Raw genomic sequence first — 22,747 nt, forward strand, 5'->3', positions numbered from 1 at the left:
GGTGTTGATGACTTCCAACTAGCAAATACCACGTCCTCACGTAATATAGGACTAAAAAGGATCCTTTTGAAGGGATGACTTGGGTCTTCTAAGATGCATTCAACTTGATACGCTCAGATGGGCCCTCCACCTTTTCCGTAGCATGACCTGTCGCGGATACCTAATGGTATTCCTTAATAATTTCTCGTATTGATACTTTTTGCGCCTCTCTGGGGTGGCGCTCACCAGTGCGGTGGGACTGCAGCGCCCCTGCCGACCCAGACCGTATAGATTCAGAGAATTGCGGGAGCAGTCAGGCCTAGAAGCACGCCACACTGGCTACTAGGCAAACTTTGCCGATCCACTACCTTACCTGCCGAAGCTTTATTTACTTCCGAGATAGATCTTCCATCTTCTGTCAACCACTTGCACTCCGGAGGATTGGCCACTATTGAAGAGGAGATTGTACAGTCAAATGGATGGAGGATTTCATTTACCCTGAGCCCTCTCAATGTCGGAGTTCAAAACTGAGGCACAAGTGTGATGCCCCTTTTATATCTAGGCGCAGATCTTATAGACCTAGTGGATGCCTCGATACTACCTCGCACAGCAGCTGCCTTGTGCTACTCCTATACAAGTTTCTGGGATCCAACTTCTGAGAGGTCAGGGTAAATAAACTGGTGACGTGCGCTCCGCACGCTGTGGGCCCTGAAACGAAAGAGGGAGAAAGTGAGCGACTGGTCATGCGGAGTTGAGTGTATGGAAGCCGAACTTAAGCCACCATGTACATGTAACCGGCCCCACATTTAATTTCTACTTTATTGGTGACATCACACAGTCAAGAGGGGCAAGAAAAGTATAGTTTGGCAGTAAGGGGTCACCTGTCACTGCGGGTTTAGACTGTAGCGTCAGATAGAGCCCAGATGACCCCGGGCTAGACTAGGATGGTGGAGGGGACGGTGGGGGAAGCAGTAGAGACAACGAAGCAAGCGAGCCTGCCTAAAACTGGTAGTTGGGAAAGTAGCAGCAGTAGTAGCAGCAGTAGTAGTAGTAGTAGTAGGTATCATTTACACCGGCCCTTCGCCGAAGTTGATTATAAATTTCATCCACTGGGCTAAGAACGGATTCGTTTTTGGTCTAGTGTTCAAATCAACTACCGAAGCGATTGTTGAGATAGGTAGTTGTAGTGTTCTTGTTGAGGTTACTATCAAAAGTGGGAATCCCATCTATTTAAATGTCCATCGCTGGTCCCATCATAAGCTTTGACCACCGCGATACTTAACAGGAAGAACGGCGGATAGTCAATCCATACAAAAGAGTAGCCGCGGAGATGAATCAAGCTCGACATTCTTTGATCCTGAATCACAAAAGAATGCTTGCGAACGACTGTTCAGCTGGCGAAGGACCGTTTATTTATAGCTATTCAGTCGGGCGTTTAGTCTGCATTAATGAGATCATCATTGTGAATTGTGAGGGCTTCAACGCAAACTACCGTCCAATGATAAATGGCTCAACATTTCAACATTGGTTTAATGCAGTTCTCAGAGAGATTAAAATTTTCGCCTGGTGATCTAGAACATGAAACTCATTTTCTGGCTGTTGGCATCATGCAAAAAGTCGTGAGGATTCCGCAGAAAAGAAACGACGACGGCTATCAACATTCGCAACCGTCAGTCCGCCCTTTATCGCGACCGGTGAGGCGATGAGGTCGTGCCATCTTATCTCAACGGTGATGAGCCCGTCACTCCACGCAGCGGATACCTCATCAAAGATAGGCAGAGACCCTAGATATCAACCAGCCAAACCGCAGGATTCGGCATTGCCTTCCTTACATATCGGCGAAAATGCGTCACATCTACACGATATCAAACAGATCTAAGCTATTGTACGGCACGAGACCGATTCGCACAGCCCCATTTCATGACAGAGTCACTTGTATACACAGTGTGTCAGTTACATGTTAGGTCAATTCAGTCTTTACAGAAAAAACCTCTGCGATCAGCCGAGTCTTTGCCAAGACATTAAACGAAGTGGGTGCGGGAGGGTACTACGACTGGGAACTATAAGCCAATTAGTGCCATCAATGGCCCACATGCACCCAAGTGGTCTTTAAAATGATTGGTTGATATCTCGCTTTGGCTCTCACGAGCCTCTGGGCCGTCGATTAGAATGTGTCAGCGTATGCTGTGGTAACTTACCACTAGCAAGCGATTGATTACCCAGGAACCCGCATTTCTTTGTGTTTTGTATGGTAAATTGGTTTAGCCCGCAACCTCGGTGTAGTAACCACCGAGTATTTGCACATACATGGGGTATTTCAACCTGCCCTCGATCGCATGTCTATCTTTCTAATCAATCCTTTTTATCCTAAAATTGATTCCGCTTGATCTCATTCGCCCTGAATGCATACTAGTCCATACACTTTTAGCTTGTTCTGATATAAACCATGAACCAACTCTGCAGATGTGTATTTAACATATACTCTGCCTGCCACTCATTTTATCTACAATCAATCAATTCAATCTGTCAATCCTACTGATTGGTGCCCCTTCCACTAGAATCCCCACTCCTTGCAATACTAGCCATTACTGATTTGGCATGCTCGATCACCTGTTCTCCACACCCTATGGTCGTATGTACCGGTAATACCTAAAAAGGGGAATATATCGGATGGATGAACACATTTCCTACAAATTATGATGAGAATGTGTTGCGCCTTCTCTCGAACGAAAAATGATGGATCTTTAGGATATCATAATGGATGTGCCTCCGGCGTTCACTCATGCTGGATTATAGTATATGCCGCAGTCGCGAATTCCGACCTGGAAGATTCAACCTGAAATTTCCTTTCCGCAGCACTTGATCCATAATATATAACTGATCCATGCTAGCTACCACCACCGTGACCTGGGAAGGTTAGAACGTGGTCTTTTCAGACGACAACGAACGATGACAAAACTTACCTAAAATCCAGCAATCATACTTTCAAGTGCCCATGTGTCATATACACCTAGGTACTGGATCTTGATCACCCTGAAAATCGACTTCGCTTTCTCAATTTCGGCCCAAACCAATACAAAGCGAAAATTCCAAAAACACAGGGCACCGTCAACGACCCAACCAAGCTACTTCCCTTTGCGACTCCAAGATTTCGGTACAAAGGCCCAGACCATAAGATCGCAGCAAATGCCAAAGTGGACCGCGCAAAGTCATTCATGGCGAACAGACTCGCGGAGTGGCTGGGGTATGCAACGGCCATGTAACCAAACATACACTGTAGGATCGTAATAACGCCCATCATAATAAGCATGAACCCAACAGTAGGCACGGTCCAATGGGTATCGACCCGAGAGCTCCACGCAAAAAGATACATCCCCGCTGGGACAAATATAGAGATGAATAACGCAGGGATTAATCTTCGTTCTGGAGGGGGGATGTTGCCATTGCGAATGGGATTGGCAATGTAATGGTGAATAAAGAAGCAGTATAATGGCATCACGAGAAGGACGGCGATTATTGCTGCTAGAAATACTTGGCCCATGTGCGCAGAGTCCATTTGGTATATGCCTTGGTAAACGAGTGGGAATACTTCAAAGAATGAGTAGAAGATAGCGTATACCAAGGCTGTGTATAAGGTTGTAAATAGAATTGCGGGATCCAGAGCATTGATCTTCCAAGGCATAATTAGTGCACCATGGATGATGGACTTGGTTGAATATCTTCTGCCGTCAACCTCTGATGGTGATTTGAAAGTTGGATTTCCGGTCAAGGCTCGTAGACGTGTCGCCCGTTTGTGCAAAATAGTAGCGGCAGACGTTTCGGGAAGAAAAAGCTGTGAATTGAGTGAGTTGAGCGGGGATTGATATGTCAAATTATTCCAAAACTATGGCAGTAGTGAGACAACATACCATAATGACCAGACATGGAGCTGCACCCCAGAGAATCTCCCACATTGACCATTTCCATCCATTTGCCATAATGCTGAATCCGGCTATACATGGTGCCACGGCAGGTGCCGCCACTGCACAGATACCCCAGATCCACAGGCAAAAAGGAAGGTTGACCAGATCCGTGATATCCGCCAAAGAAGCAGCCCCTGTTGCTAGACATGGCGAACCGAAGAATCCCTGAAGAAAACGCAGAGCAAGAAACCCAGGAACATTATTGACAGCAACAGCAATTCCGCTAACGAGAAGGAAAAATGCCAGGGATATCACATATGGTAGATTGCGACCAACAGCTGGGATCTCTGATAATGGACTGAACAGCAAGGCACCAATTCCATACCCAAGAAGAACAAGCGCCAGACCAAGTGAGGCTACTGTGGTAGATACCCCGTAGATATCTATAAAATCTGGCTCGGCGACCGAGAAGATTGAAGAAGCCATGTAAACAATGAAAGTATAGAAATTAATCTGAATGTAAACCATGATCTTGATCCATAATGGCCAAAAATGTGGGTTGTCCTCGTCTCGGGCGTCATACCAGGAGGCCAAGATGGTACTTCCACTCTGGAATGTGCTCTTAAAATGTGAATGTTCTGCGTTGCTCAATCTTTCTTGGTTATTACAGTGGGCTGAGGTTGGTGTGTCGGAGCTAACGACCATGACCAGATTTGGAGGAAGTTGAAAACCAGGTTTCTCTTCTGAAAAACGACACACTCGACCTTTGGATATCCAGCGGACTAATCCACCGAATGCGGTACTGGGCAGAATCTTTGACATGGAAGACATGAGAAATGTGCGCTTGTTATAGCAGGGGAAACACCTGGGCTGCGCTTTAGATAAGATATATCAAAAATCTGCTGTTGGCGTGGGGCACCCCTTGTGTTAGGCAGTAAGAAATCGGCCAGAGGAAGATTCCCTGAGAAACCTGATTTCTTTTCATCACCAAAAAACGGTCATTCTTACCGCCGTGTTGCTGGCTTGCCCAGCTGATCATGGGCGATCACGGACGATCACTAGCTGGCAATCGGCGCTAGTTGAATGATCTGGCTTTAGCGCTGCATGATAAATGAAGAATGCATCTGTAAGGAAACGAGTCCTGGTGCGTTATGATATTTCCCGGTATGTAAGATCGTAAGGGTTTTGAGGTTGGCCTGCGGAGGTAAAATTCCCTTTTCAACAGCAAGAACAGCTTTAATCATGCCCAGGACTCCGGCACCCGCCTCCAAATGTCCAATATTCGGTTTTATACTGCCGATAAAACACGGATTGGAAGGATCTAATCCATACACAGAACTCATCGCTGAAACTTCCGTTGGGTCACCTAGTGGTGTCGAGGTTGCATGAGCTTCAACATACTGAATGCTGCTAGCTTCCAAGTTGCTGACACGCAGTGCATTCTTTGCAACCAAAGCCTGTGACGCAGCATTTGGGGCCATAATTCCATTTGTTTTGCCATCATGAGCCACAGCCGTTCCCTTGATAATGCCAAGAATGCAGTCGCCATCTCGTATAGCCTGGGCATGGTCTTTCAGAACCACAGCTCCTACTCCCTCTCCACGGCCGTAGCCCACAGCTTCATCATCAAAGGAGCGACAGCGACCATCGGGTGCTAATGCGCCGGCTCTTTGTAGGACCGTAGTGAGGCCAGGTCCGTAAAGTGCATTCACCCCACCAACGATAGCCATGCTTGACTCCCTTGCCCGAATGGCCGAGACACCATGATGGACAGCGACAAGAGAAGATGCACAGGCGGCATCAACTGCAACGCTAGGTCCCATCAAGTCGAGATGGTATGAGATACGATTCGGGACTCCACAATAAGCTGTCCCAATTCCCATCCAGGCATCGACATTCGGGAGGTCTTCTAAGAGGAGCTTGGAATAATCGTCTGAGTTAACCCCCCAGAAGACGGAGGTACTGCTTCCTCTCAGGGACTTTGCAGTAATTCCGGCATCCTGCAATGCCTCCCAAGCAACCTCAAGTGAGATACGCTGCTGTGGATCCATTTGTCTAGCCTCATTCGGAGATATACCAAAGAACTGAGGGTCAAAATCGTCTAGATTCTCGACAAAATATCCCGCAGTGGTCGCTTTGTTCAAAATTGGTTTGTTTCGAAGGTCTCGGTTGTAATATGGCTCCCATCGAGCAGGAGGAATGTCGCTGGCTCCGTCCTTCTTGGCAAGTAAGAACTTCCAAAGTTGCTCGGGACTCTCAACACCCCCGGCAACACGACAGGCCATTCCTACCACTGCCACTCCATCATATGCATCCTTTTATCAGGGTTATCTGTTTGCTCCGTAGGCAACATGATTTACCATATTACTCACAGGCACGCTGCTATTTTCCGTATAACTTGAGTCATTTGCGGTTGAGCTTGACGGAGATACAGGCGTAGATGACATATTGACTCCAATCGGTTTCAATGGCTTGAGATAAAATTGGTCGAGGAAATTTGAATTGTAGAAATTTTAAAACTGGAATGAGCAATTATGAGATCCAAAAACAAGCTCGTGATCAATGGGTAGAAGCAGATGACATCCATATTTGTAGATCCAAGAAATTGTTGGAACCCTCCTCGGCACTTCCGAGTCGGACCACTACCAGTAATAGGTAAGTACTAGTAATAGTAATAGTTAGTACCAAGTTCTACTAGTAGTAGTAGGGGATGCACCTCGAAGCATTTCCAGCCTTTCCCTGTCATGAAAAACTTCTGCGAAACACTCGGTGCATCGGATAAAACCGATTAATCGCTCATTTCTTTTGATGACAACACATGAATTGCTAACAATTAGTTATTTTTGCTCGTAGATCGACACAGGCCATTGGTACCGCTTTCTTTCAAATCAATGCATATCTCCACTGGTCTACAACCGGACACCGCTTGTTCAGAGTTTCAGGGAAATTTCCTGGCTATTCCTGGCGAGCCTACAATATTATCAACATTTCGGGCGATGGTTGCAAGATCGTGCAGATCTTCTTTCCACCAGGTCTCCCGAAATCAGGATTCCAATCTCGTCATGGCTGTGGGAAACTGAGGGTAGATTGTGCATATGCATACTGCTCTTCATCCATAATTGTGGGACGTCACATAGGATCCTCCGATCCGGATGCCTGGGACTATGACTTCCAACCCCGCCTAAAGTAGACGTTATGATTCTGCGAGTCCTTGAGTACTGAGACTTGAGAAAATTATGCTAAGATATTAGTCAAATTCCAGTGCACTCAACGCTGGCTATATTTCACTTGTTCGGTGTGCAGACATGAAACCGTAATTTTCAGTGAAGGCTGTTACTGAAATTTCCCGCAGCCGTATTGAACACCTGTCATACTGTATAATACTAGTATGTATCGAAATGACATAGTGCTGCATCATTGATTTAATTTGTTTATTCGTTGTCTCTCTTTTCTTTTCGTTGAAAATCTTAAATTTTGGGGCTGGTGAGACTTGGAAGTGTTTTGTCATCTCCGAGCCACGCCAAGCGAGAGCGAAAGGAAAAACAACGGCAAGGGGTTGGTCGAGCTTAGGAGGTGTGCATTGAGTTAAGCCCCCACCTGGACAAAAATAGTAAATTCATTACACAGTGAACTTTTCGGAAGTGCCCATTCCGCTGCAGAATCCGAACTGCATAGATTGGGTGCACAGCAAGTTTCCTGCACTTCACAACCATTCTCTTCGTATTCTCAGTGGCTTTTTTTATTTCAAATTTGACTTTCTTGTTTTTATTTATTTATTTATTTATTTATGTGTCTTCAAATATAATCTAATATATCGTTCTTTTTTTCTTCCTTCCTCGCATCACTCGTTCAAGGATGGATGACCAAGAATCTTCCAAAGAAAGTGCCTTTCCCTGCCATTTATCTGGTTGTTCTCGATCGTTCAAACACAAAGAGCATTTGAATCGACACCAAGCTAGTCACAAAAGCCCTCCACTCTATATCTGCCCGGCATGTTCTCGTGCCTTTATTCGGAGGTAGTAGACATATACCGAGATTGTTGAACGTCCCGAAAGCATGCTAATGTGGCCGTAGCGACACTCTCAGCCGACACATGACACTTCACCAAAAGTCCTCCAAGAGAAACAGAAGGGTACCAATAGCATGTCAAACCTGTCGGAGTCGAAAGACCAAATGCGATGCTGGAGATCCTTGTTTGACTTGTTATCACTTGCAAATTCCCTGTATGCGGATGGGATCCAGTTCTCAGGAGACTCAGAAAAACATATCTAAGCTAGACTATGGATTTCAGACCCCCAATGTGGGAGCGACGCAGACAATAGAGACAGAGCATTACGAAGAAATGAGGCATGGCATTTCGCTTTCCTATTACGACTGGTCCATCAACGCTTCCAACTGTCAGGGCCAGGTGTCGTTGCGTTATCCATTGGAGCTACTGAACAACTTCTTAAGCATCGCGCCATCCTCATATATGCTTGATGTGAATTTTGATAACAGATTCTTTCATGGCTTGCTTGACACAGCTGGTGCTGACAATGTCCTATACGACTGCCCCTCAGGCATCGCAGCGCAGGCCACCCATCCACCTACCCTGGGTTTCATCTAAAGTTTGCATATTATTAAAGTGACAATCGGCTAAGTTTAAGATGATACATCAGTTTATCAAAGGAGAAGAGGGCAGATATTTCAGTGATGGCGGGTGTAGCAACCACTATAGCAAACAAGGAAAGCGTATAGCTAGTATTAAGTTTACTATTACTCATTGGACCTTCTAGGAAAAATCAGGAGTCTACGTGCAGTAAATCTAAGGTTTTCTATTTGCAATTTATGGATGTGGTAATCAGAGAGCCAAATAGATATTTGGAGAATCTTTGCGATATTCATTCAAGTTTCTTGCTGCAAGTTCTTGCCTTCAAACCCTTAGTACAGGAGGACAGTAGCAGTCTACATCAGATTGACTTGAAAGGTATTATGAGTACTACTAGTTGTAAATTTGCGTAATTGAGAATGGCAAATAATATAATCTCATCATGGATGACAAAACCTGGCACCTCAACTTCCACTCATCTACTATCAGTAAGCCTGTGCAAATTTTAATCATGATCCTTGGTATAAATTTCACGCTCATTTGCGAGATTCATAAAAGTCTATAGTTTTGCAGATGAGGTGAAACCTCCATCTGCCATCCAAGCACTTCCTGTAACATAGCTGGCCATGGGACTACAAAGATATAGGGCAATATCCGCAATCTCCTCTGGTTCTGCAATCCGTCCTAAAGGAACTGCATATGGCAGTCGTTGATGTACCTGAGCGAGCTCATCGTTGTTATTTATCATCGGAGTGTTAATCCATGAAGGACAAATCGCATTGACTCGAATTCCGTCCGAGGCGAAGTCGACGGCTATTATTACATTAGACTTGTCATTTGATATCAAAATTCGGTATGGTCTGGACAATAGATACCTGCAGATCGTGTCAATCCCAGCATAGCATGTTTTGATGTAGTGTATTGGGCAGTCCCAGGGGCTGATAAAAAGGAATGGATAGATCCAATGTTGACGATGGATCCCTTGCCACCGTCTCTCGGTTTATTTCGGTGTGTGAGCGTAATTCGTGACTGGGCCTTCATTGCTTTACCCACAGCTTGCATGCAATGCAGAATGCCGTAAACATTTACACGGTTGACCCGCTCCCATTCCTCTAGAGATATATCCTCAAGTGAAATTGCAGTGTTCATCGATACCTGGAGAAAATGATTAGCGCGGAATTATCACAGATAGCATACATCTCGGGAGCCCACCCCTGCACAGTTTACATTGTAATCGATCCTTTCGAACATGCAAAGAGTTTGAGAAATCATGTCTCGAACTTGGGTCGGATCTGCCACGTCCACAGAAATGGCAAGGGTCCGATACGAAGAGTTTGTGGCTACCTGAACACTTTTCTTGGCATTTTCCTGAGCTTGAGCAAGATCAAGATCGGCGAAGACAACGCCAGCCACACCTTGAGCTGCAAAGGCTAAAGCACATTCCTGTCCAATGCCGCTAGCTGGAAAACTTAGCTAATTCCAACAAGATGACTGATGACATACTTACCTGCGCCTGTAACCAAGGCGATTCCATTTAAAGGAATCATAACGTCGATGGAATGCTTGTTAGCGAAGATGTCGAAAGAGAACTTGGAGGACTTGAAGTGAATTTATGTAATTTTCCTGATACACTTTTATGCTAGCAGAAATTCGACCTGAGTCATGATGCATGAGCCGATGGTTTAAACTTTTCCACTTGTTTCTTTGACATTCAAGTTTTCTACTTCATGTGTTACAATTACTGTAATGACCAATACCGGATGCTGTCCTTTGGCTTTAACTAATCTCTTCTAGTTCACTGACCAGGTGATGATCCGAACCTAATAATGTGGGAAGTAGGGAATTGGGGCCTTGCAGACTGCAGCTCCAGGTGTCGGCGGCGTATAACTAATAGACCGTAGATCTTGTTATCTGTTCAGCTGGGCATATGCAGTAGCTTTAATATGTATTCTGCAAATCTCCACCAAGTTATTGCTACGTGTTTTGACATGAAATGTATGACGATAATTTTCCTTTTTTCGGGTATGAGACTTCAGATTTCTTTCAACGATGTTTCAATTTGTTTGATTATGAATTTCTACTGGAAGATATAGGCGGCATAGAAGCTCAAGAAAGATTGTCCGATACTCCGGGTATTATACGATCCAATTTAATCAGCAATTCCTTCCATACCTTCTGCTGAGCTTGTTCTCCCTCTTCACTTCTGACAAAAGCAGAAAGTGCACCACTAAATTCAGGGTCAAATAATGGAAATTAAGAAAGAGCAGGTAAGCAACTCACTCATCGATTTTGCAGTCATTCAGATATTTGCCGTGGCTCTCAAAGCCCAAAGTGGCCGCGTGGACCAACGTACGAGAACCTTGCTCCGCTGTGCGAGCTATGGAATGTTTCATAAGCCAAAGTTGCCAACCCCAGAATCCCTTTACCGCGGTGACAAGATTAGTCACACAATAGCCAGGTGTGAGTCCATTGACAACCACCCTCGGACTTGCCAAGGTGATTTCCTTTGCTAGCTGTCTCATGCAGAGGACGGAAAGAAGTTTGGATGCGTAATATCTGATATTCAATGTTAGATTCCACCCAGAGGGAAATAGAATTAAGAATTAAGATACCGATCATCTGGCCCAGAGTAGCCCTTGCTTCGCAAAGCTTCAAATGTATCAGATGCTTTCCATTCCGGCAAGTTTGTCATCACATGGCGATCGGAGGACACGATCACCAACCGTGGAGATGGCTTTCCTGTTTGAGCCGAGCCGCGTAATTTAGGGAGCAGTAAAAGCGCCAAAAGAATAGTGCTCACAACGTTGACAGTTATTGTGCTCTCATCTTCCTCGGCAATGTAAAATTCCTGCGCTATTTTCCCCGCATTGAGAATGACCACATCTATACGCGGCAAGGTGGAAAGCTGTATGGCGAATGATTGGACTGATTGATAATTTTCCATATCAAGTTCGAACACGTCGACTCGGCTGGTTTGCCCAGCAAACTGCTCTAGGTCTTTCTTAGCCGCTTCTCCCTTGGCCATATTGCGCACCCCAAGGATAATCTGGGATGCATTCAACTTCAAAAGGTGCCGAGCTGCTTCGAGACCCAGGCCGGTGTTCGCGCCGGTGATGGCGATTGTTTGACCAGTGAAATCATGGTCGGGCTGGGGAAGACCAACAAACAACTGAGAGTATAGGAATGATGGAGCAGACATGGTAAAAAGTGAGGTGGTGTGAAGTTGAATGAAACGTTTGGAATCACTGCCATTTTTGTAGCCAGGACAGGGAATTTGAAAGGTTTCGTAAGAGACACGAGGCTAGGCCTATCCAGGTCGAATCCCGACAGAGGGCAGTGGGTAGGAGCAACTTACTGTAGGCCATCCTGAGCTATTGCAATAGAGGAGGACCAAGCGGCAGGCTGTTGGAGATTTTGCACCGATCTGCAATAGTAGTGGGGCTCAGCGGCTTCTCCAATGACATAAAGCCTTGTCCAAAAGCAAGATCCTCCTGATCTGCGCTGTGCATCCGAGCCGAGTGGGATATGTAGTATGCAATGGGGTGGAGCAATTAGGGCAATCCACCTGATCTGGTAATAAAACCACGAGCATGACTAGCCAGCCCCAGTCAATTAGTGATAGAAAAACTTTTCGTCAATTTTTCAGCGAAAAGATAGCCATGTACACTGGTCTAATATGTGTAATGGTACTTGCGGCGATCGCCGCTTTTTTTTTGGTTCGACGCCAATTGCCAGGCCAGAGAGGTTTCGAGTTACCTCCAGGTGCGTACAGATCCCTCGGTGCTGTCAAACATCTGAAGCCAACATTCGTTTGTAGGCCCGCCGTCTCTTCCCATCATTGGAAATCTTCGCCAGCTTCCAAAGACGGGGGCTCATCTAAAGTATCAATCATCCCCCTAGCATAGATAAAATTCTCTTTGAGCTAACGTTTCACGATAGGTTCACTGAGTGGGCATCAATTTATGGTCCCATATTCTCACTCAAGCTGGGATCACAAACGGCTATAGTTTTGAGCTCCCCATATATGATCAAGCAGCTTGTCGACAAGCAGTCGGCTGTCTATAGCGATCGAACCAAGTCGTACATCGCTGACAATCTGGTTTTTCACAATGACCATCTTATGTTCCTTGGTCCTGATGCCAGGTGGCGAAGAGGGAGACGACTTTACCATCAATTCTTCAACGAAGCTCTTTGTGAAAAGAGTTATCATCATCTTCAGAATGCAGAAGCTACACAGCTTCTGCAAGACCTCTGCCACAGTCCAGAGCTGTTTATGAGTCATTGCAAGCGCTTCACGAATAGCGTAATCATGAGTCTTCGTGAGTATAGATTACTTTTCGGAGCCCTAAATCGCTAATACGACTCTAGTGACCGGTATTCGGACACCAACTTCAGCCGCTTCTCATATGAAAGGTCTATATACTGTACTGGACAGTATCTCTGAGATTTTCGAAATTGGCGCTACTCCACCCGTTGAATTATTTCCCTTTTTATCATGGATCCCAGAGTGCATTTTCAATAATTGGAAATCTCGCTCCGCTGCCCTTGCACGAACAATGAATTCAGTTTATGGTCCGTTGGTTGACCGTGTTATACTCCGTCGCGAGAAATCAGAACACAAACAAGGGGAGAGCTATTTGGATATGATTTTCGACCAGCAAGAAAAGTTGCAACTGACTCGGCACGAAATCGACCTGATGTTGGGAAATCTACTGGAAGGCGGGTCCGATACCGCATCCATTACAGCTATCGCTTTTATCCAAGCCATGGCCTTGTATCCGGAGGCCCAAAAAGAGGCCCAAAGGTCTATCGACGATATCATTGGTTCAGAAAGAACCCCTACGTGGGATGATTTCCCTAGATTACCATATATAGTCATGGTGGTCAAAGAAACACTGCGGTGGCGACCTGTGATGCCGACAGCCTTTCCACACGCTACAAGCAAAGGTAAGGTCTTTCTGTCAAGAGTATCACTTTCTCGTGGAGCTTCATTTCCTCCTGCTAAATATTGTCATAACAGAAAGCACAATTAATGGGATGACCATTCCAGCAGGATCCACCGTGATTATGAACGTCTGGGGGTTGCACCATGACAGCGCCGTACATGATGATCCTGATTATTTCAATCCATTGAGATACAAAGATCGCACTGAGCTTGCTCCAAAATACGCATCCTCGGCGGAATACGAGAAGCGCGACCACTATGCTTACGGGTCTGGACGTCGTATCTGCCCTGGGATTCATCTGGCGGAAAGAGGCCTCTTCTTGGCCTTTGCAAAGATTCTATGGGCATTTGATATCACACAAAAGCTAGATTCCAGTGGGATTCCAATTCCAATTGATAGCGATCCAGCTACTGGGTATACGGATGGATTTTTAAGGCGTGCGAAGCCTTATGCTGTGAGTATCAAACCTCGGTCAGAGAAAAGGCAGAGAACCATTCTCACCGAGTTTGAGTTTGCTGAGCGAGAGGTTTTCAGTAAATATGAAATATGACTTCTTGGTACTTTAGTATCAGAATTCTAATGGAGGGAAATTTGGACGTCAATAAATTGTATATTTTCTCATGATATACTTTTTCTAGGTATACCTTCATATATTCAAACCTTTCAAAGATAAATATGAGAACAGAATTTCCCCTACTTAGGCCAATATATCTGGGCGCTTACTAGGTTTACAATTCTTTGTTTATGCTGAGACTCGATATCGGGGTTATTCCGCCAAATAACCACATCCTTAATTCATAGACTTCGACTGTGAGCCAATTTAAGTCAATTGTACAGGATTACCGAGGTATCGAGGTCATCTAGCCCGACAGATCAACTACTCCGTTCTCGCGACTTTCCATTATGACTTGCTTTCTCGGTAATCTTGGATTCTTCCAGGTATACGAATGTAATTCAGACAGCAACTTGAATACTTGCTAAATCTTAATACGTAATATGAGCACTTTAATTCCGTGGCTCATGTACTCTTTCAAACTAGCGATATCTATCTTGCATTCGTTTCCAATCAGACCCACTAGCTGCACCTACTGTAAAATATGATGTGTCAAAAAGTCAACTTTTATTGGTGACCTCTCGCAGTCAAGATGGGAACAGGAACGTGTATAGTTTGGCCGTAACGGGTCACCTGTCGCGCGGTCTTATGCGTAAACGCATTAGACTGTAGCGTCAGAGAAGGCCCGTCCGCGCTCCCTTGTAGGGAGGCAATGTGTCTGTATATTGTAATGCTAGTTTCTAAATACAGAGGGGGGTGGGAGGGACAAAATCGAGCCTTGACTGCGTGAGAGGTGACGAGCTATCACCAGAGGCAAGCAACTGACTCTTGCGAGGCAGTTGTAGGAAGTGTCGAGCGGAAAGAGTGGTCAAATACCACTAAGACGCTTTTGGGTGGGATGTTCATCGTCCGCCCAATTCCCCACGTATTCGTGTGGTATTCGGTGTAGACTCGGAGTATGGTGTCGTAACACACCGAAACTAGATGATACAGACTCTCACGAGTGTTCAACCACTCTGATCTTTAATCAATCAATCATATGTTTCTATTGGACATGTTCAGTACTAGCCAGTACATCAATTCCTTATCCTGACAATAATTTTTCTAATCTCGACGAGCGAAATGACAATACAAAATTCTTTAATTACGCCGCATTGCGGGGGCTGACTGGCAAACACCAGCTCCTGCATCGCTAGTCACCGACGATCGCCGTGCCTAGACTTGTGATTGTGGGGCTCAAGAGATCGTAACGAATCGCCCGAAGCCAGTAATAGGTCATACAGTACTCCAAAGACTTGGGTCGAATCCACTTCCAGATAGTTAGGACCAATCACTGGCTCGTCTCTTGAGCCTACTTACCTTTTTTCCATTTCAAGACGAACCTGAGCCAGAAACACTCATGAAAGGAGTACGCGCCCTTTCGACCCCTACCTAAGGCAATTCTTTCTCCGGTGCTGTTTCCTTGAGGGCAATAAAATAATGAGGAAGAGAAAATTGGCAATCTGGACCCTTGTACGTGAGGCCCGTGTGGACATCATCCTTCAGTTGGTCGCAATGGTAATAAAACGCTTTTGTAGTGCTTGTTAGGACAATCCCCGGAGGGCGTCCTGATACGATAAGGATAGGAGTGAAGAATGTGAGATATGCCTGATATAGGTATGATGATATTCAGACTAATCGCTGGTCCTCCTAAGAGGATCCAGCTCCTCCCTTTAAGGGGATGCCTGTGTGCGTATGCAAGCAGGTAAGCGAGGTGATGTATCAACAAGCGGCTCCGGTGGTGGATAGGCACCTCCTCCGCATCTCCTACACCTCATTGTATGGTTGGCGTAACAGGTACAATCAACTACAGGAGTCATTCTTGTTGTGATATGAGGCTGGTGCAGATCAGGAACCAAGCCGAACCATCGGAATTAATCCCGAGATATCTATACGAAGAACCAAATTGATTTCCAATCAACTTGTTCTTCTCGTTGTATATATAGCCTCATGTATCTCTCTAAATAGTATAACTCAATTAATACCTCTGAACTACAACAATTAGAACGTACTTGCCAAATTCATTTATCAAGTAGGCCACGGTGGCAGCTATGAATCGCCGTCTGCATTGGCCACAGCCAAAGCAGTCTGCCGTTGGATATACTCCATCTAGCACCAATTGTCAGCAACTGGCGCAAGATGGGTGTTCGCCACTCACCGTGCTCGCGGCCCTGATGAGATTCCTAATACCAGCAATTCAGTATCTCGATCGGGCTCGTGGGAACGACCGAACCAGGGCTGTGTTTCACTGCCCTCCTTGTCAGCATGAAACTGGTGACTGAGTATGGTACAGTACCCAATTCAATGTATAAAAAGTGTCGTGGTGCGGCGATTTGTGTCTTGATTTTCCTGCCACGTGACCTTCGTCCGGGTTTTTCGTTTGAGTTTCTATTGGCTGAGAGTATTTCAGCTTTCCTACCACCAATTTTCAATAATAGGTAAAAAGGAAAATAGTTTCGAAATCTCGTGAATGCGAGCTTTCTATTAATACTACAGTAGAATTATTTCTATCTGGGCATTGTGGTGCTGTGATCACCTGTCACAATTTGCCTTCACCAGCATGATTATTGACAGGTCCGACCAAAAGAGGCAATTGAAGAAGCGAGTGTGCAATTGGGGCAAGGCAGGGGCCGATCAGCAGGCAACGAAATAGCTCAACCCCGGGTTACTTAGGGCCTTATGGATCAGAAAGCACTCTCCAAGAACTTTCATTTATGTACTCCTTTTGTCCCACTTAATTTATCTGCCCCCCGACCTCCCATAGGTGAGTTTGAATATCGCCTGTATTACCTGTTGGCGGTTGTGCACAACCATGGGTGCACTTCGTGAAACGGCCAGCACAAATTGTGGTACAAATGACGGGCTGTGAGTGGTGAACCAAGATACTAGTTCATCCAAGCGATACGCAGGCGTCCGGGAACCCAAGGAAGATATATACTACTGACCGCTGGGTCGGGCTAAAAGGAGAAACATCCTATCTCATGATTGTATATAGGTCGTCATTCCAAGTCAATCTGTTAGTAGCTCGAGTGTGTTCCCTACGTGATACAGGCTCCTCTTCGCATACATATGACGGTTCTCCCAATCCCATCAATCATCCCCGGTACGACGCAATAATCGTTCCAAAACCGAGCAATCTAAATATTTTTATAGGAAATTCCAAACGAAAACAAAAGCCGGAACTATGAAGATATTTATCATGCTGTTTGCGGTTACTTTCGCAACATCGGCGGTAGCAAGACCTGTGATTGAGGTCGACAATAAACTTGATTATCTACTGGAAAAGCGCCAGGTATGCAAATAAGGAGCAGAGGTCATACGCAGTAACGGTATTTTATAAAGCTGATCTAATTTGAATGGCTATAGACTGTAAGTGCTTGGTCCAAGCTTGGAAATTATAGTATGGTACAGAGCTGAACGAGATGGTATGTGAATAGTGTGTGAGTGGTTAATTCAAGCTCGGGAGACAGATTTCAAGGTACAGTACTGATTGAGATGGAATATGAATAGCCTGTAAGTGATTGATTCAATCTTGAGAGGTGGCTGGCAGATGTGATGGACATAGCCTGTGTATTTCCCTTGCGATGGAGTTACATAGCTATATGAATGCAGGTGACTGACAGAGGTGGTGAGCATAGACTGTGAGTATTTCCCTTTGTGAAAGAGCTACATAGCTATGTGGATATAGGTGGCTGACAGATGTGGTGTGCATAGTGTGTGAGTGCTTCCCCATGGATGTAGTTGCATGGCTATGTGAATACAGTTGGCTGACAGGTGTGCTTAACATAGCCTGTAAGTGTTCCCCTTGTGGTGGAGTTGCATCGCTATGTGAATATAGGTGGCTGATAGATATACTGGGCATAGGGAGTGAGTATTTCCCCTGGTGATGCAGTTACTTCGCTATGCGAATATAGGTGGCTGACAGATGTGCTGTACATAGGGAGTGAGTGTTCCCCCGTGAAGGTATTTCATCGCTATGTGAATACAGGTGGCTGACAGAGGTGGTGGGCATAGGGAGTGAGTATTTCCCCTGGTGATGGAGCTAGATAGATATGTGAATATAGGTGACTGACAGAGGTGGTGGGCATAGAGAGTGAGTATTTCCCTCCATGATGAAGCTACATAGCTATGTGAATATAGGTGGCTGACAGATGTGGTGGTGGCATAGTGTGTGAGTGTTTTCCCCTGTGATGGAGTTACATAGCAATGTAAATATAGGTGATTGACAGATGTGGTGGGCATAGTGTGTGAGTGTTTCCCCAATGTGATAGAGTAATATTGCTATGTGAATATAGGTGACTGACAGATGTGGTGTGCATAGTGTGTGAGTGTTCCCCGTGATGTAGCTGCATGGCTATATGAATGCAGGTGGCTGACAGGTGTGCTGGGCATAGACTGTGAGGGTTTCCCCTTGTGGTGGAGTTACTTCGCTATGTGAATATAAGGCGGCTGACAGATGTGGTGTGCATAGGGAGTGAGTGTTCACCCGTGAAGGAGTTGCATGGCTATGCGAATACAGGTGGCTGACAGAGGTGCTGGGCATAGGGAGTGAGTATTTACTCTTATGATGGAATTGCATCACTATGTGAATACAGGTGGCTGACAGGTGTGCTTAACATAGCCTGTGAGTGTTTCCCCTTGTGATGGAGTTACTTCGCTATGTGAATATAAGGTGGCTGACAGATGTGCTGTGCATAGGGAGTGAGTGTTCACCCATGAAAGAGTTGCATTGCTATGCGAATACAGGTGGCTGACAGAGGTGCTGGGCATAGGGAGTGAGTATTCACTCTTATAATGGAATTGCATCACTATGTGAATATAGGTGGCTGATAGATGTGGTGGACATAGGCTGTGAGTGTTCCCCGTGATGGAGTTGCATTGCTATGTGAATACAGGTGGCTGAAAGGTGTGCTTAACATAGCCTGTAAGTGTTTCCCTCTGGGGTGGAGTTGCATAGCTATGTGGATATAGGTGATTAACAAAGGTGGTGGGCATAGTGGGTGAGTGTTTCCCCCTGTGATGGAGTTGTATAGCTATCTGAATATAGGCGTCTAACATACGTGGCGTGTATAGTGTGTGAGTGATTCCCCGTGATGGAGTTGCATGGCTATGTTGATATAGATTACTGACAAAGGTGGTGGGCATAGAGAGTGAGTATATCCCCATGATGGAGTTACATTGCTATGTGGATACAGGTGACTGACAAAGGTGGTGGGCAAAGTGTGTGAGTATTCCCCCGTGATGGAGTTACATTGCTATGTGGATATAGGTGATTAACAAAGGTGGTGGGCATAGTGTGTGAGTATTTCCCGGGGATGGAGTTGCGTTGGTCATGTGGATATAGGTGGCTGACATGTGAAGATAGTAATTGGGTATCAACATGTACCTGCTAATTGCACCCTAACCCTCGTTAAAATTCAGAAGGTATGTCTACCTAAACCTGTCAATTTTATTATCATGTGCTAATCAATTATGTTGGTCCACAACCAACCCTATTTATTTCCTACTCAGTTGATCGGAGGATTAGTACGGACATGCAGTGGATGCAAGGTGGGGAACCCGCTTAATAAGCCTTGGTATGGGTTTTTTTCCCTATTTCATAGGTTTTCCCATATCTTCGTGCAAATGCAGAGGCTATAATGTCATCCATTTTACTTTTCATTAGCCAAGCACTTAAGGAAGAGTCGCTTCTTATGTGTAAGTTAGTATTGTATGGAAGTAGGTATCTTTCACGACCAAAATAGGCCGCTAGTTGTCTTTTCGTAATGGTATTGCAGCTTGCATGAAAGTCTGGTTTATTCAATGATAGGGGCAAAAAGCTATTTAACAAAGGTTACTGCTAGACTTCGGCAATGGGTCCAACTTTTGGACCCATACCCAACCCATGATTAGACTGCGGCACTAACCGCAAAGACCGCGGTTAACCTAAAACCTAACCAAAACCGCAGCGGTTTTGGTCTTCATCCCAAGACCGCAAAATTTTGCGGTTCGGTCTTGGTCTTCAAATGAAAACCGCTGCAGTTTTGCGGTTAACCGTAGTGATGTTGTAATTACAAAATTGGCCAACTCATTACGAAATATTGAAATTTCAATTTTTTTTTCTCATTTCAATTACATTTCAAGGGGCTGGTGGCTGCTGAGTCATCAAGAGCGGTAAATTCTTCCAGCCAATAGGGCTAATAACTTATGATTCTGCCCTCCTATTCTTCAAATATGCTGTAGCTCCTGGCAACAGGTGTCAGAATATATATCTGCAATACGTGTAGGATGTTCTAATCCCTTTGTAATTGCATCATCTTGGAAATGTCTAATCACCCTTTCGGAAAGGTCTCCTACTCCGAGCTCGAGCTTCAAAGGTGCTTTGAAATCGTACAAGGCGATACCAAGGTATTGATTGATTGATAGACCCATCTTGTACTCCTCTGATTTCGGCTAGGTACCTCAAGCAAAATGCCTCGGATGCTTGAAAATTCGCGCCAAAAACACGACACGTCAGAGTGAGCATGTTAATAAATGCACGAAAGCACAGGCTCTGATGGATCCTGAGACCGTCACAGGAAAGAAACAGAAGCTGCTAAGCTTTTCTGCTTCTCAGCCATCTCGAGGTATTGATCAGCTAATAGCCCAGGTCTGCTTTACTGGGGCTAGGCCCTTTAATCTCTTCGAACAGCAGGAGATGCGAGATCTTATTCATGCGTTAAGCCCAACGTACCAAATCCCTTCCCGCCAACGAATTGCCGATGATCTGCTGGATGAAGCATATAATGAACTACAGGAGGAGGTGCTGAAGGAACTACGGAGAACCGAGTTCCTGAATATCACGGTGGATGAGACCACTAATATTCGATCCCAGCGGGTGATTGTGATGACTATATCAACACCAACGAAGTCATGGTTTATCCACCTGAATGATATAGAAGATAGGACTCTTGATGCCCCTGCTATTAGTAGTTGGGTCTTGAATAGCCTTCAACATCTCCTACTCCAGCTGGATAAAATGGTTGACTGGAAGAGAATCAATTCTATCTCGACTGACACATGCGCTGTTATGAAATCGGTCTGGGAGAAGCTGGAGAACACACCAGAGCTTAGACACTGCTTTATGATTCCTTGTGACTCTCACGGGCTTCAGCTAATTATGAAGGACATTGTTGATTCTAAGGGTTCAAAGGTTCCACAGGCCGGGGAGGTCTTTAGGTTAGCGCTTGAATTAGTGGTCTTCTTCCACCACTCACCACTCGAGTACGCAAGGATGCAAGCAAAGCAGATTGAGAAGTGGGGTTATAGAAAAGCTCTTATTGCGTCGGTCATCACAAGATGGGGAACGCAATATAATATGCTATCCTCCCTTCACGACTGCCAAGAGGCTATCTGCGAATGGACACTCATAACTCCTACTACTTCGACTGCTAGGGGACGACAGATTATTCGGATAGCCAACTCTCACTTGTTCTGGTGGCAGCTAAAGGAGTTGATTAAAATCCTCAAGCCTCTGCATATTGCCCAAAAAGAATCCGAAGCTCAGAACTCGTCGATCATGGAGGTAACGCAGCGGTGGCTAGATCTTCATGAAGATCTACGAATATTGGCCTCCCAAACATCTCTTAAGGACGATTTCTTATCCTATTTGGATGGTATAGGCTGGCAAAGTCGAATACTACGTCAGCTAGAGCCTATTCACTGGGTAGCCTATCACCTGGACCCTTCTAGAGTCCCTGGGAAAGTTGACCAAAGCTCTCGAAATTATATCGAAGATGTCCTGCGGCCTCTACAGAATGACGATAAAAGCTCTTCCGCTTGGCATGAATTTCTGTCATTCAGGCAGAGAACGGGCGCTTTTTATAATGCCTCCTGCTGGAAGGCCCAGAGCCCATCTCTCTTTTGGCTTGAGGCAGTACGTTATACTATCAACGATTAAAACGAAGACCTTACTTACGATATACTTATATAGGAGGACTATGCTCCGCTTCTTGCACCCTTTGCTCGTCGTCTCTGCAATACTGTAGCGAATTCAGCGGCAGCGGAGAGAGCCTTTTCGCAAATGAACCTTCAACATACAAAAGTCCGAAATAGACTCGAGCCTCACCGCGTTGAAAAGTTACTTTTCGTGCAGATTAATAAACGACAATTCCGGGCAGAACGGCCACCCGAAGTCTCGCAAGAATCACTCCTTCAAGAAGAGGATGACGAGATAGAGAGGGTTTTGCAACGAAACCGAGTGCTAGACGATCTATCAGAGGGCTTAGGCCAACCACCAGATCAACCACCAGAGCAACCACCAGAGCAACCATCAGAGCAACCATCAGAGCAACCACCAGAGCAACCACCAGAGCAACCATCAGAGCAACCACCAGAGCAACCATCAGAGCAACCACCAGAGCAACCACTAGAGCAACCACTAGAGCAACTACCAAATCCTGAATCAAATTCAACATTAATCTCCAAAACGACTTGTTCATCAACATCTGCCCTAGTTTCAGCATTGAATTCAGCATTGACTTCAGCTTCAGAATCAACCAATCCTGCCCTCATTTCTGCGTTGAATTCAAGGCTTAACTCATTGTTGAAGCCAACTTCGGAGCCTCCTTCCAGTCCTTCAACGGAATCCACAACAAATTCAGGTTCAGCTCATCTTATGCGGACGAGGTCGAAGCGTGTATTTGAATGGCCTCAAGGAGTTCCGGATGATTGTGCGCGGCCAACTCGTCGACGGTGTGGGACAGATAACACCTAATGTCAA

The 22,747-nt window shown here is 45.4% G+C and overlaps 7 protein-coding genes across 7 annotated transcripts; 3 read left to right on the plus strand and 4 right to left on the minus strand.

Moving 5' to 3' along the window:
* Window positions 1-3,007: 3,007 nt before the first annotated feature.
* N7533_010467 (uncharacterized protein) lies at window positions 3,008-4,712 on the minus strand (the record flags this gene model as incomplete). The annotated part of the gene is made up of 2 exons (XM_057107117.1): window positions 3,008-3,811; window positions 3,888-4,712. 2 exons carry the CDS (start codon window positions 4,710-4,712, stop codon window positions 3,008-3,010), a joined length of 1,629 nt encoding a protein of 542 aa, XP_056956334.1.
* Window positions 4,713-4,975: 263 nt separating this feature from the next.
* N7533_010468 (beta-ketoacyl [acyl carrier protein] synthase domain-containing protein) lies at window positions 4,976-6,328 on the minus strand (the record flags this gene model as incomplete). The annotated part of the gene is made up of 2 exons (XM_057107118.1): window positions 4,976-6,196; window positions 6,254-6,328. The coding sequence occupies 2 exons, from the start codon at window positions 6,326-6,328 to the stop codon at window positions 4,976-4,978; spliced, it is 1,296 nt and encodes a 431-aa protein (XP_056956335.1).
* Window positions 6,329-8,106: 1,778 nt separating this feature from the next.
* On the plus strand, window positions 8,107-8,487 carry N7533_010469 (uncharacterized protein; the record flags this gene model as incomplete). Its single annotated transcript, XM_057107119.1, has 1 exon — window positions 8,107-8,487. One exon carries the CDS (start codon window positions 8,107-8,109, stop codon window positions 8,485-8,487), a length of 381 nt encoding a protein of 126 aa, XP_056956336.1.
* Window positions 8,488-9,028: 541 nt separating this feature from the next.
* On the minus strand, window positions 9,029-10,016 carry N7533_010470 (SDR family NAD(P)-dependent oxidoreductase; the record flags this gene model as incomplete). The annotated part of the gene is made up of 4 exons (XM_057107120.1): window positions 9,029-9,282; window positions 9,345-9,624; window positions 9,667-9,929; window positions 9,977-10,016. 4 exons carry the CDS (start codon window positions 10,014-10,016, stop codon window positions 9,029-9,031), a joined length of 837 nt encoding a protein of 278 aa, XP_056956337.1.
* A 559-nt stretch (window positions 10,017-10,575) lies between these two features.
* Window positions 10,576-11,713, minus strand: N7533_010471 (uncharacterized protein; the record flags this gene model as incomplete). The annotated part of the gene is made up of 3 exons (XM_057107121.1): window positions 10,576-10,696; window positions 10,750-11,025; window positions 11,082-11,713. Coding segments are annotated over 3 exons (1,029 nt in total), but the record flags the coding sequence as incomplete, so codon positions are not given.
* Window positions 11,714-12,270: 557 nt separating this feature from the next.
* On the plus strand, window positions 12,271-13,965 carry N7533_010472 (cytochrome P450; the record flags this gene model as incomplete). The annotated part of the gene is made up of 4 exons (XM_057107122.1): window positions 12,271-12,350; window positions 12,409-12,788; window positions 12,838-13,416; window positions 13,490-13,965. Coding segments are annotated over 4 exons (1,515 nt in total), but the record flags the coding sequence as incomplete, so codon positions are not given.
* Window positions 13,966-20,310: 6,345 nt separating this feature from the next.
* N7533_010473 (uncharacterized protein) lies at window positions 20,311-22,671 on the plus strand (the record flags this gene model as incomplete). The annotated part of the gene is made up of 4 exons (XM_057107123.1): window positions 20,311-20,394; window positions 20,444-21,901; window positions 21,959-22,460; window positions 22,577-22,671. 4 exons carry the CDS (start codon window positions 20,311-20,313, stop codon window positions 22,669-22,671), a joined length of 2,139 nt encoding a protein of 712 aa, XP_056956340.1.
* Between the last annotated feature and the right edge of the window lie 76 nt (window positions 22,672-22,747).

This window comes from Penicillium manginii (assembly GCF_028828005.1).
Source record: "Penicillium manginii strain IBT 31320 chromosome Unknown utg000007l:1.0-2284322.0:1.0-2285126.0, whole genome shotgun sequence".
Lineage (NCBI taxonomy): Eukaryota > Fungi > Ascomycota > Eurotiomycetes > Eurotiales > Aspergillaceae > Penicillium > Penicillium manginii.